This window comes from Bufo gargarizans, chromosome 1, assembly GCF_014858855.1.
Source record: "Bufo gargarizans isolate SCDJY-AF-19 chromosome 1, ASM1485885v1, whole genome shotgun sequence".
NCBI classification, from domain to species: domain Eukaryota; kingdom Metazoa; phylum Chordata; class Amphibia; order Anura; family Bufonidae; genus Bufo; species Bufo gargarizans.
The window spans coordinates 213,274,234-213,288,366 of NC_058080.1; the positions used below are offsets into that span (position 1 = coordinate 213,274,234).

Consider the following 14,133-nt stretch of genomic DNA (forward strand, 5'->3'; position numbering starts at 1 on the left):
GAGCCAGGAGTCTATCCGTACCCAGGTAGGAGACACTGTTGACACAATTATCACCACCCTATAGAGACATTATAGGCCATTACACCACTCTGGCATTCCTAATCTGGGACTTGCATTGTAACACCTTGGAGGGGCCCTGGGGTAGTTCCCTGTGCACGCTGCAATTGGCGTCACAAACAAATACAGACTATTATCCATCTGTATCCTGGCCCACTGCATAAGTGGCATCAGCGTACCCGTATCCTGGTCACTGCACATGGTTACGACCACCCTGCAATCCAGCAGCGGTGGCCTTGCTTTCACACTATAGAAAAAATCACTGGCCCCTCCGGTGGCTGGGACCATAGGATCACACATAGGCTAGTCCTTTTTCCTATAGTGTGCAAGCATGGGTACCGCTGCTTGATTGAAGGGTGGTCAACCATGGAAAGGGGAAGTGTATAATGTGATGGTAAAATGAGTCTAGCCAGCAAAGGAAGCAATATGGACAATCACAATACATTAGGAAGTGCCTTGAATTAACTGTCTCTACATGATAAATGACATTTGTTGAAGTGAGACAACCCCTTTGAGGAGGTTAGCAAGGCTGAAAGGGTCGCCATGTGTTATAGAAACATTGGACTTTTCATAGTATTGCAGCTCAGCCCTATCCAAAAATACTTATACACAGCATACATGGGCAGTTCACATACTGGTACCAAAGCAATGACATGAATTCATGGAATGCTTAATAGGAGATAATACTGTTCAATGATTTGTATTAGACATGTAAGGCAACACATGCATAAAGCAGCATTTACAGAAATTGAACCCATACTATGGAAAACATGAAATAATGTGGATAATTCACCAACACAACTAGCTGATCTTCCCCATTGTGCAGATGCTACACATAGCTGAATAAGGCTAACTCCACACTAGCGGCAGCATTCTCCGGCAGGCTGTTCCGGTGGGTGAACAGCCTGCCGGATCCGTACTGCCGCAAGTGCACGCGTGCCGCCGGAGGTCCGCTCCGGCCCCATTGGCTATAATGAGGGCAGGCCGGAGTTCCGGCGGCAGCACGGCAAACATGCCGAGAGGCGGCCGAAATAAAACTATGACATAAATACAACATAAATACAACATTTTTATTGCATCTAATCAGAAAATCATATAAGAAGATCCAATCACATTAAAACAAATTATTATTATGATTCTTTCAAAATTTTGATGTTTGCCCCATGTGTGACCTTACACCAGTTTTGGAAAAGCCACATTGTTCAAAGTGTTCTCGAATTTATGCTGCTGCTTTGTTGCAATTTTGACAGAGCTTAATGAAGAACATATGACATCCTTTTCTTAACTATTTGTCACAAAAATATTGTCGGTGAGAAAATGAACTATGATTATGAGATAATGAACTTTATCATTTACATACAGGACTAGGCAGTAGCATAATAGACTGAAGTTGAGTCCATCTGTTGCTGTTTTGCTCATGATGATGTGTGACTGATGGGTCTGTGCTGCAACAGGTGGGCAAATTTGCATATAGCACAGGACGTCGATTTAGATAAATACATTAGGGGACAAAAATCGAGAAGAAAAGATGGTTTATCTGAAAATTACACCGTTTTTCCTACATAGTACTGGTAAAGTCATGTCTATTCATATTTTGTGTTATATAGATCACATACAGTACAAATTTGTATAATTGAGATTTACTTACCAAAACTAGTTAAATAATAGTAAACAGCTAAAATGATAAATAAATAAAAAAAGTTAGATAACGTAACTGCAGTATACACAGGAGCATAACTAGGACCCCTGGGGCCGCATATCAAGACTTGAAATAGGGCCGCACTCCACCATGAACACCTTCAAACAAAGTTCAGAACACGAGAACCTTATGATTATGTTGATAGCCAGATTACACAGGGATAATGCACAAAGTGGGCAATATGTGCACAGTGATGTCACAGTACGGCAATAAGGCCCACAGTGATATTACAACAGTATTATAAAACACATGACAATTAGGGATGAGCGAATCGACTTCGGATGAAACATCCGAAGTCAATTCGCATAAAACTTCGGTCCAATACTGTACGGAGCCGAAGTTATTACTTCGTGAAGTCTCTCGTGACTTTGCGTAATAACTTCATAGATTAATTTTTACTGTAAAAAAACACTTCCTGAACTCGGGTTCGGTTCCCGAGTTCGGGAAATGTTTTTTTTACAGTAAAAAGTAATCTATGAAGTTATTACGCGAAGTCACGCGAGACTTCGCAAAGTAATAACTTTGGCTCATCTGAGCCAATACATTCTAATACTGTACGCGGCGCTCTCTCCGTACACTATTGGACCGAAGTTTTATGCGAATCGACTTTGGATGTTTCATCCGAAGTCGAATCGCTCATCCCTAATGGCAATGTACAAAAAATAAATCAGTGATGTCACAGCACATAAATAATGTAAACAGAAATGCAATCTTGCAGTGTCTATATACAGTTGCAAGAAAAAGTATGTGAACCCTTTGGAATGATATAGATTTCTGAACAAATTGGTCATAAAATGTGATCTGATCTTCATCTAAGTCACAACAATAGACAATCACAGTCTGCTTAAACTAATAATACACAAATAATTAAACGTTACCATGTTTTTATTGAACACACCATGTAAACATTCACAGTGCAGGTGGAAAAAGTATGCGACCCCCTAGACTAATGACATCTCCAAGAGCTAATTGGAGTGAGGTGTTAGCCAACTGGAGTCCAATCAATGAGATGAGATTGGAGGTGTTGGTTACAGCTGCCCTACAAAAAACACACACCAGTTCTGGGTTTGCTTTTCACAAGAAGCATTGCCTGATGTGAATGATGCCTCGCACAAAAGAGCTTTAAGAAGACCGACGATTAAGAATTGTTGACTTGCATAAAGCTGGAAAGGGTTATAAAATTATCTCCAAAAGCCTTGCTGTTCATCAGTCCACGGTAAGACAAATTGTCTATAAATGGAGAAAGTTCAGCACTGCTTCTACTCTCCCTAAGAGTAGCTGTCCTGTAAAAATGACTGCAAGAGCAGAGCACAGCGCAGACTGCTCAATGAGGTGAAGAAGAATCCTAGAGTGTCAGCTAAAGACTTACAAAAGTCTCTGGCATATGCTAACATCCCTGTTAGAGAATCTATGATATGTAAAACACTAAACAAGAATGGATTTCATGGGAGGATACCACAGAGGAAGCCACTGCTATACAAAAAAAAAACATTTCTGCATGTTTACAGTTTGCACAAGAGCACTCGGATGTTCCACAGCAGTACTGGCAAATTATTCTGTGGACAGCTGAAACCAAAGTTGACACTATGTGTGGAGAAAAAGAGGCACAGCACACCAACATCAAAACCTCATCCCAACTGTGAAGTATGGTTGTGGGGGCATCATGGTTTGGGGCTGCTTTGCTGCGTCAGGGCCTGGACGGATTGCTATCATCAAAGGAAAAATGAATTCCCAAGTTTTATCAAGACATTTTGCAGGAGAACTTAAGGCCATCTGTCCACCAGCTGAAGCTCAACAGAATATGGATGTTGCAACAGGACAACGACCCAAAGCATAGAAGTAAATCAACAACAGAATGGCCTAAACAGAAGAAAATACGCCTTATGAAGTGGCCCAGTCAGAGTCCTGACCTCAACCTGATTGAGATGCTGTGGCATGACCTCAAGAAAGCGATTCACACCAGACATCCCAAGAATATTGCTGAACTGAAACAGTTCTGTAAAAAGGAATGGTCAAGAATTACTCCTGACTGTTGTGCACGTCTGGTCTGCGACTACAGGAAACGTTTGGTTGAAGTTATTGCTGCCAAAGGAGGTTCAACCAGTTATTAAATCCAAGGGTTCACATACTTTTTCCACCTGCACTGTGAATGTTTTAAATAAAAACATGGTAACACTTAATTCTTTGTGTGTTATTAGTTAAGCAGACTGTGATTGTCTATTGTTGTGACTTAGATAAAGATCAGATCACATTTTATGACAAATTTGTGCAGAAATCCATATCACTCCAAAGGGTTCACATACTTCTTCTTGCAACTGTATATCACTAACTGTACTGAATTCTGAGTTGAGATGGGCCCCTTTGGTTATTGGGCCCTATAGTAGCTGCTATGCCAGGTAACTGAATAAAAATGTCTTGGTAACCATGCTATGTATCAGGTGAACATTATTTGCTAATTTTTTTTTTAATTTTTACTGTTTGCCACTGATAATAAATAACTTTTACTTTGAATGTTATATACAGGGGTTTTGCTAAAGCCTGGAGTCAGGCTCATTTTGGAGAAGGAACAGGTCAAATTCTTCTGGATGAGGTACAGTGCACGGGAAATGAGCTGTCTATAGAGGAGTGTCAACGAAGTTCATGGGGGGAGCACAACTGTGGACACAAGGAAGACGCAGGCGTTTCCTGTACACCAATTGCAGGTATCAAATATATTGGCTATGCTTTTCTTCATATATCTTTCAGGCTACAGACCTTACAAAACAACTGTCACATCTCACAAAGAGTTCAAAGGCAATATGGAATTTCTAGCTTGTGCACTGCCTTCTAGGACATGAAGACACCATGAAACAATGCACCTAGTCTGCTCAAGTTGTTTTAGAAGACCTGGAGTTGTTGGGAAAATTGCTATTGCTATAATTCTCCTGATTGTCATTGAACTAAATTACAACGTACAGAATTGGATAGTTAGTGTATTGTTTTAGGTTCTATGGCGTGTGTACAATGTCCTGAGAATAATACTGCCTGTCTATATGTTTTTCATACAGATGGCGCCATTAGACTAGCAGGGGGTAAAGGGAACTTTGAAGGACGCCTGGAAGTGTTCCACAATTCACAGTGGGGGACGATATGTGATGATGGGTGGACAGAGCTGAATACACAAGTTGTATGCCATCAACTGGGATATAAGTAAGAATCATTTAATGTATACTATCAACTAGAACACAGCCATAACAAATATACATATAAGACTACATGCACACGAACGTTGTTTGTTTCCGTGTCCGCTCAGTTTTTTTTTGCGGATAGGATGTGGACACATTTATTTCAATGGGTCCCCAAAAAATGCGGACAGCACACTGTGTGCAGTCCACATCAGTATGTCTGTTCCGTAGCCCCACAAAAAAAATAGAACATGTCCTATTCTTGTTCGTTTTAGGCATTGTTACAATGGATCCGAAAAAAAAAAAAAGATGGCATACCGCAAAACACATACGGTTGTGTGCATGTTGCCTAAATATGTACTTTATTGTTACCGTCAAGTACCCTTAGAGTCTGGTCACTCCCCCGGCCCACAGAGCTGGTGGGTCTTTGTCTCAACAGTGTCAACATTACTGTGTTAGTTGATGACAAAAGAGTTGGCATTCCTGCATGCCATACTGCAAGAGGATGAGGTGCCAGTTAGATAGGGTCATTATATGGTGTAGTACTAAAAAGAACAACCAGTTTACAAGTGGACCACCCCTCCAGAAAAGCAGCACAGGATCCAATCCAAGAATGTCTAGCTCCACAGGCAGGTAAAATCTCCAATACTTTATTAAATCACATAAGGTTTGAAATAATCCAGTGGCAAGAGGAGAGCACCAATGCTTACGTGTTTAGAATTGGAGTCATAGCATTGTGGCTGTGAAGATGGTTAAAAAGACTCTAAGAGCCAATAACATGATCAACTTTAAACCAGCCTTTTTTCTACAGTAGGACCCAATTATCCATATTATGGTGTGATCTATATTACAATATCAAATATAATAAAAACAACCTTTGTACAAAACATTCTTTACATAATTAAATTGTACAAATGATCAGACCAAATAAGATTCACCAGTCAAGAAATATACCATTCAACATACCCAAGGTAATATATTTCATGGCACTAATGTCCAAATACTGACATTTGAAAGCTACCTGAAATAATAATAAAAAAAAACCAAAAATGCGCAAAAATTGCAATTTGAACACTGACAAAGACAAAAAAACACAACAATGCACCAAAAACACACAAAAAATGGAAGTACAGTGTGAACACTGACAAATATACAAAAAACAAAAACACACATAAAGCACAACTACAGTGTGAACGCTGACAAATACAAAAGACACACAAAAATGCTACAAAAACACTACAGAGTGAACACTGAGAAAGACAAAAGACACACAAAAAACACAACTACAGTGTGAATACTGACAAAGAAGAAAAACGCACAGCAATGCATCAAAGCACACTAAAGATGTGACTACACTGTGAACACTGACAAAGAAAAACAAAGAAAATTGTGTCAGTAATGTAATCTCCCATTGTAAATTGAGACTCGTGGACACCCAAGATCCACACTACAAATTCCAAAACGCTTCATGCAACATTAAGGCTTTCTTATGGTCGCCACACTGTACTGATCTGTTTACTTTTTTAATACCCATAACCCTGAAAGTATCAACATTGCCTGCATGTACTGAATTAAAATAGAAAGATGCATTAGAAATATTGCATTATTTTGGATTAGAAATATCATGTAAATGTTCAAGTATGTCAGTCTTCAGACATCTAATGGTAATTATATGGTGCCGTGCGCTGAGTTAATGGCAGACCTTGTGGTTCTTGATACTGGAGTGTCTGTAGTTGGGGTGAAATGTGTGCAGCATGTGCATGAATGACAGTGAGAGCTGCTGCGAAAATGGTTGGAGATCTGGTTCTAGAGACCCACTGAGGCGCTGGTGGGCTGTGGGAGAGAAAAAAGCCAAATGATTCACTGGGAGACTGAGGAGGTGTAGAGCCTGTGGAACCACCATGTAAAGGTGGAGTAGGAGGTAGCGTGAGACAGGTTCTAGAGCTGCAAGTTTTCAGAGGGGTAACTTGGAAATTGTGAGAGAGTTGCAGAAGCTGGTTAGTATGAGAGACTGCTGAAAAATAACCAGTGGCTACTTATTGTCTGGAGCAAGTGTCACACGTGCTGGAGCTGTTGTTCAAGTGCCCAACAAGTTGAGCACCATACTAGGATTGATAACCCCAAGAAGTAAAGATATTTGGAGAATGAGTCTGCTGTGAGTGAGGGAAAGCAAGGTAATGTGAAGCACCATCCCTGTGAGTGAAGGTGGCCAAAAAAGCAAGTTTGCTAAAAACCAGCCTCTGGAGGAAAGAAGCATCAAATTATTCCAAGAGCTTGAGAACCATAAAGGGGCAGTATTTGGAGGAAGACATTAAAGGTAAGCATGCCTATGGCTTTAGATTTTACTGCATATGGTTTGGGTTATATTGCTTCTGGCACCTGCCACGCTACTGAGACTGACTGGCCATCCTATCTAGGACTGGATATTGCAGTTGGGCATTGCAGAAAAATATTGAGAGTGATTGAACATCTTTGTTTATTTAGGAAGGTTGCATGTACCTACAGAAAGAGACACAGGGCGGACCACCACTATAATCATTCTTATACACAGCTTTTTGGAAAAGCCTACTCTGTGAAATACTTGATAACTGTGCATACTGCTTGTATTTACCCTGTCACACCCATCATCTATTCAGTAAAAGACAGACTATATTTTACTATAACTAAACCGGCCTAGTCATTTGTCTCCACATCTAATCCGGTCACCTGCTCTCCCCCTTTACTCCCCACTACCTATTAATTTGACGTCAAGAGCACCCCAGCATCCACCAGACAGGAGACGCCAAAGTCCAGGGTTTAAAGGCTTGTGCCCCTCCAGCCTTTGTACATCAGGCCTGAGGTTAGCCACCATAAGAACTACAACCACCCTCATTGCCACCACAACCATCCTCATCACCGCAGCCACCATTCCCATCCTCCCTTCTATCCATTGCCCTAGCGCCTTCCTCTGCAGACTGGTGCTCTGCAAAGCTGAGCTGCAAGTGGAGGTTTGTCAAGATGATCCTGGAAATGGGTAATGTAATGGTCAGACACCCCTGGAGGTGCTGGGATATTATATACAAGTGGCTAGTGCAGGCCCCCAAGTAATGGGTGGAGGGTTATGCTGTGATCAGTAGTGTTGATCGAGCACCATAGTGCTCGGGGGCTCGGGCCAAACACATCGGGATGTTAGGGTGCTCTACCAAGCACATGAGCAAAATGGAAATCAATGGGAGAACCCGAGCATTAAACCAGGCACCCCCTGCTCTGAAGATGTGAGGGTGCCTGGTTCATAGGAAAAGGTCAGAAATTGATGAAAACACCACCGAAATAATTCGGGAACAGCAGTTGGAGGATGCTTGGATGTATCTTGGACTCCCAGGTCGCTGCTGGGAACAATGTTGTCCGAGTAGTACGCCACTTTTACAGATTGACAATAAAAAGCACAAAACCAAAGATAAAATCGATTTTCGATGAAAAATTGTTAGGAAACATTCTTTCCTGTATATTTACTTGTATATAAAGTGCAAGTGCTGCCAAAAATTACAAAGAAGAGGCATCCGATACAACCTGTATATCACATAAAGGAGGGCCTCATTCACATTGTGGTACAATTCTTCATGTAGTGGGACTCCTACACTTATAAAGCCTATGCACTAAGTGAAAGGGCTGCCAAAAATTACAAGGAACTGGCACTCCAATACACTCTTTGTTACACATAAAGGAGGGCATCATACACAGCCTTGAAAAATTATAATTGATGGCCTGCTGGTGACCCTCAAGAACATTTGGAGCAAGGGCCTGCTGATCTGACCATCTAAAACATTATGGGCGAGGGCCTGCTGCCACTTTGGTGACTCTAGATAACCTGGGCCGATCGCACGTCCCCATGACGGCGACGATCCATTCGGATGTCTGCCCTATCAACTTTCGATGTTATTTTCAGCTCCTACCGCGTGACAACCGGGTAAGGGGGAATCAGTGTTCGATTCCGGACAGGGAGCCTGAGAAACAGCTACAGCTACCACATCCAAGCAAGGCCGCATGCGCGCAAATGACCTATTAGGTATAATTAGGTGCTGGTCTGCAGGTGAGCTGACCTTGTAAAAGATTTTCAGTGCGGGCCTGCTGGTGAGCTGAACCTGTAAAAAAATTATATGCGAGGGCCTGATGGTGAGCTGTCCCTGTAAAACATTATATGCAAGGGCCTGCTGGTGAGCTGACCCTGTAAAAGATTGTAGGTGAGAGCCTACTGGTAAGCTGACTGTGTAAAAGGTTGTAGGTGAGGGCCTGCAGGTGAGCTGACCCTCTAAAAAATTATATGCGAGGGCCTTCAGGTGAGCTGACCCTGTAAAAGATTGTAGGTGAAGGCCTGCTGGTGAGCTGAACCTGTAAAAAAAATTATATATGAGGGCCTGCTGGTGAGGTGACCCTGTAAAAGATTTTATGTGCGGGCCTGCAGGTGAGCTGACCATCTAAAAAATTATATGCGAGGGCCTGCTGGTGAGCTGACCCTGTAAAAGATTTTAGGTGCGGGCCTGCTGGTGATGAGCTGCCCCTGTAGAACATTATATGCGAGGGCCTGCTGGTGAGCTGACCCTCTATAAAAAAAATTATATGCGAGGCCCTGCTGGTGAGCTGACCCTGTAAAACATTATATGTACATTATAAACAACACATTTAAAGTGCCTTTATGTTCATCGTGTTTCCTCTGGTGAAGTCGAGAAGTCATGGTCAATCCAGGTCTTGTTCATTTTTATGAGTCAATCTGTCAGCATTTTCAGTTGACAGGCCGATATGCTTATCTGTTATAATGCCACCAGCAGCACTGAATAACCGCTCAGACAAAACGCTGGCGGCAGGGCAGGCCAGCACCTCCAAGGCGTAGAGCGCCAGTTCATGCCACATGTCCAGCTTGGACACCCAGTAGTTGTAAGGCACTGAGGGATCATTGAGGACGGTGACACGGTCTGCTATGTACTCCTTCACCATCTTCCAAAATGTTTCCCTCCTTGTGACACTAGGCCGCGCATCAGGGTGAGGGTGCTGGCGGGGTGTCATGAAACTGTCCCAGGCTTTGGAGAGTGTTGCCCTGCCTCTGTTGGAACTGCTGTGGGTTCCCCTTGTCTCCCCTCCTCGGTTGGCCAAGAAACTAAGGACTCTGCCGCCAGCGTTGTCAGATGGTAATTTTTGGAGCAATTTTTCAACAAGGATCTTCTGGTATTGCACCGTTTTGCTCGTCCTCTCCACCAGAGGAATGATAGATTAGAAGTTCTCTTTGTAGCGGGGGTCCAGAAGGTGAACAACCAGTAATCCACTTTGTCTAAAATGCGTATAAACTCTGGGTCAGTGCAAAGGCAGCCTAACATGAAGTCAGCCATGTGTGCCAGAGTACCAACAGACAAGACTTCGCTGTCATCATCAGGAGGATGACTCTCAATCTTCTCATCCTCTTCCTCCTCTTCTGCCCACCCACGCTAAACAGATGGAATTAAACTTCCATGGGTACTACAGTCTGTAGCGGAGGCAACCGTCTTGTGCTCCCCCCTCCTCCTCCTCTTCATCGTCCAATTCGCGTTGAGAAGACGAACTGAGGGTGGTCTGGCTATCACCCTGTGTAATGTCTTCTCCCATTTCCACCTCTTCCACATGCAAAGCGTCGTCCTTAACCTCTTAAGGACACAGGGCATACAGGTACCCCCTGATGTCCTGGTACTTAAGGACACAGGGCGTACCTTTACACCACCAATCACCATCCTGCGATCCTGAGAGGTGATGGTGACATAACCTCTCAGGATCGGCTCAGATTGGCTGCAGTGCGGGCGGGCGCTTTAAATTATTGCAGCGCTCCTCTCCTCCTCCTTTCTGTGTCCAGGAGCCGAGGAGAGAGGAGCATCGATCTCCAGAACCAGCACCCCCATCTGTCCCCAGCACTCCCTTCTGACCCTCCACAGTGCCATCTGGCACTAAAAGGTATTTAGGGAAAGGTTAGGGAAAGGTTAGGTTAGGCAGGGATATTCAGGGAAAGTTTAGTGGAAAAAAAATAAGTTTTTTGTTGCATCACCCTAATCGGGTGTCTGGGGTCCACAGCACAACTGTGTGACCTTAGACCTCCCAGGGGTGCTGCAGCTTGCCCCCCCCCCGCCCCTTTTTGGGGCGCATTTTTTTTCCTGCGTACCCTGACTGTGGCCGGCACTCTTAGCGTCTGGCCACTGTTAGCGCATCGCACACCCCAACGCTGATCAGCTTCGGATGGCTGATCAGCGAGTTTTTTGGCCTTTTCTTATTTAGTTTTTTTTTTCTTTTTTTTCTGTTAGTTTTAGGGTAAAGTCGGCAAACACCCGTGCCCCCACCCACACGCACACTAAATAAAGATTTCCACGCACGCAGACACAAACGCGCACACACACTCCCCTATGGCCCGTCGGATGTTCTCGGCCGAGGAGGCATATGACCAGCTTGCATCCGACTCCGAGAGCTCCAGTCAGGATGAGGATGACCCCACTTTCCTTTTGTCATCCGCTTACTCCTCATCATCTAGCGATGATGATGAGCCCCAAGGTAGACAAGGTGCAAGGGGACCGCCATGCTAGGAACCCTGTGGCCCACACTAGTGCGAGTAGCTCTGGGGCTCATACTAGTTTTCCAGCCCACCAGTTAAGTCCACCGGAGCCCCCTACCGGTGAACTTGCATGGTGTACCCCAGAGGATTTTGAGCCTGCGATTCCTGATTTTGTTGGTCAACCAGGAATCCAGATTCCCACAGTGGGCTTCACTGAATATGACTATTTTAGTCTTTTTTTCAGTGACCACTTTGTGAATCTGATGGTGGAGCAAACGAACCTGTTCGCCCAACAGTTCATTGCTCAACACCCGGGCTCCTTTTTGGCTAGGGCCGGTGGCTGGACTCCGGTAAGTGCAGCCGAGATGAGGACGTTTTGGGGCCTCGTGCTGCACATGGGCCTAGTCAAAAAGCCTAGTGTCAGGCATAACTGGAGTGGGGACGTCTTCTACCAGACCCCACTTTACAGTACGACCATGACACGTACCCGGTTGGAGGCCATCCGGAAATGCCTGCATTATGCAGATAATGCAGCATGTCACCCCTAAGGTGATCCTGCCTATGACTGCCTGTACACGATCATTTTGGGGCCAAATTTTTGGAGGCCTATGTACCTGGACGGTTGATGAGTCTCTCATTGCTTTCAAGGGGAGACTCATTTTCCGCCAGTATGTTCCCTCTAAGCAGGCGAGGTAGGGCGTGAAACTGTACAAACACTTGTGAGAGTACCTCAAGGTACACTTGCAAGTTTCATGTGTACCTTGAGGTACTCTCACAAAGTTTGTACAGCTTCACGCCCTACCTCGACTGCTTAGAGGGAACATACTGGCGGAAAATGAGTCTCCCCTTGAAAGCAATGAGAGACTCATCAACCGCGACCTCCCTTCCAGGTACATTGGCCTCCAAAAATTTAGCGGGAAACTTGTGTGGGACCTTATGCACCCACTGCTAGATAAAGGTTACCATCTGTACGTGGATGACTTTTACACTAGTATCCCCTTGTTCCAGTCCCTCGCCGCCAGATCCACGTCCGCTTGTGGGACCATGCGGAAAAATCAATGCGGCTTCCCTATCCACCCCCTCCAGGTACCTTTCCCCAGGGGTGAGACCCGTGCCCTTACCAGTGGAAACCTGTTGCTGGTCAGATATAAGGACAAGAGGGATGTCCTTGTACTGTTCACAATTCACAGTAACGGCATTACCCCTGTCCCTGTGCGAGGTACCGCGTCAACGGTCCTCAAGCCCGATTGTATCGTCGACTACAATTGGTATGGCTGTTTGATGTGGTCCGCCTTCTCCCCACTGCCTCTTCCAGCCTATTGCGGTGCTGCAGATCCCTCCCCCTCTGTACTGCTTTCCTCGCTCGGCTTTCCACCTTCCCAGGTTGGGGTCAGTGACTTCATCGTCCACCACCTCCTCTTCCACTTTCTCACTCTGCTCATCCTCCTGACTTGACTTGTAACTGTGGATGCTCAAGAATTTGTGAATCAGGGCACAAGATGTGTTCCTCTTCAAGCGTGCTTGGCGAGAGGGCCAAATCGAGGAATGGCGAGGAAAAGAGGTCCTCGGAATATCCGAGTGTGGGATTTCTTGTTTGGCCAGACTCTCCATGGTAAGAGGAAGGAGTATCAAGACTGGACTTGGTGGAAGACTTGGTGGAAGACAGGGTGGTGCTTAACCGACTGGAAGCATTATCTGCTGCAATCCAACCGACCACCTGGTCGCACTGGTCTGACTTCAAGAGTGGTGTCCTGCGCCACCCTGCTGTCACGGCTGAGGATGGGGAAAACCCTCAGCCGTGCGATGACAGAAGATGGTAGTCATGACTCGGCCAGAAAGACAGAATTAGGGAGCAGGTCACCTCCTATTGCTTCCCTAATCTGACCCTAACTCCTAGCGACATGAGCCGACCTTGAAGGTAGGAGGACTCATGCTCTGGAACCTCGGGTCCCTACTAACCCCCCGCAGGTCCCTAAGCTAGGAGCTGGGTAGACTACCTGTTCCTCCTGGACATGGAGAAATAGGAGTCTAAAAATGGCCAAACTATAAAGAAAGGGGAACAGGAACAGTCATATGGCAATGGCAGGTAAGTGCAACTAGTACTAACACCTACCTGCCACAGACACAGAGCCTGGGACCCAAGTATAAGTGCTGCTGTCCACAAAAACACAATAGACAGAGCACACACACCACACAGGACGCCAGGAAACCATACGCTGCAATAAATAGACATGACACACAAACACATCCTCATAACATCGTGTATAATAATATATAACAATTTATAACAATTTATGACCACAAGGGTGGCCCCCACTGGCAGATGGAATTACCAGGAGGATGTCTCCAGCAAAGCATGGCTGAAGAACCCCTCAGCTTCAGATCTCCAAAGAGGCTTTATAGCCCAAAGTGGCCACACCCACACAGACACACACAGGAGAGGGAATTAACCCTTCCAACACTAACCAGGGAAGTGAAACCACTTAAAGGGGAAGTGTCCAAATGAACATCACACTGCAGCTGTTACCGCAGGCAACGACATGCGTGGCAACCAGGTCCTGGGAGTCAGCCAGAAGGCCGAGACACTGCCACCACATGTACACCATACCAAACTTTGCCACGGGCAGCCACAGTGAAGGGAAGTGTCACAGTGCACATCTAACATAACACCT

General features: G+C 44.9%; 1 protein-coding gene across 2 annotated transcripts in view; it reads left to right on the forward strand.

Moving 5' to 3' along the window:
- The window catches only part of PRSS12 (serine protease 12), a 172,704-nt gene that overhangs the window by 55,534 nt on the left and 103,037 nt on the right, over positions 1-14,133 (forward strand). For both annotated transcript variants that reach the window (XM_044301247.1, XM_044301239.1), the window contains 2 exons: positions 4,280-4,458; positions 4,804-4,945. In XM_044301247.1, coding sequence (XP_044157182.1) covers positions 4,280-4,458; positions 4,804-4,945 — 321 coding nt within the window. The remainder of the gene's footprint in view (positions 1-4,279; positions 4,459-4,803; positions 4,946-14,133) is intronic.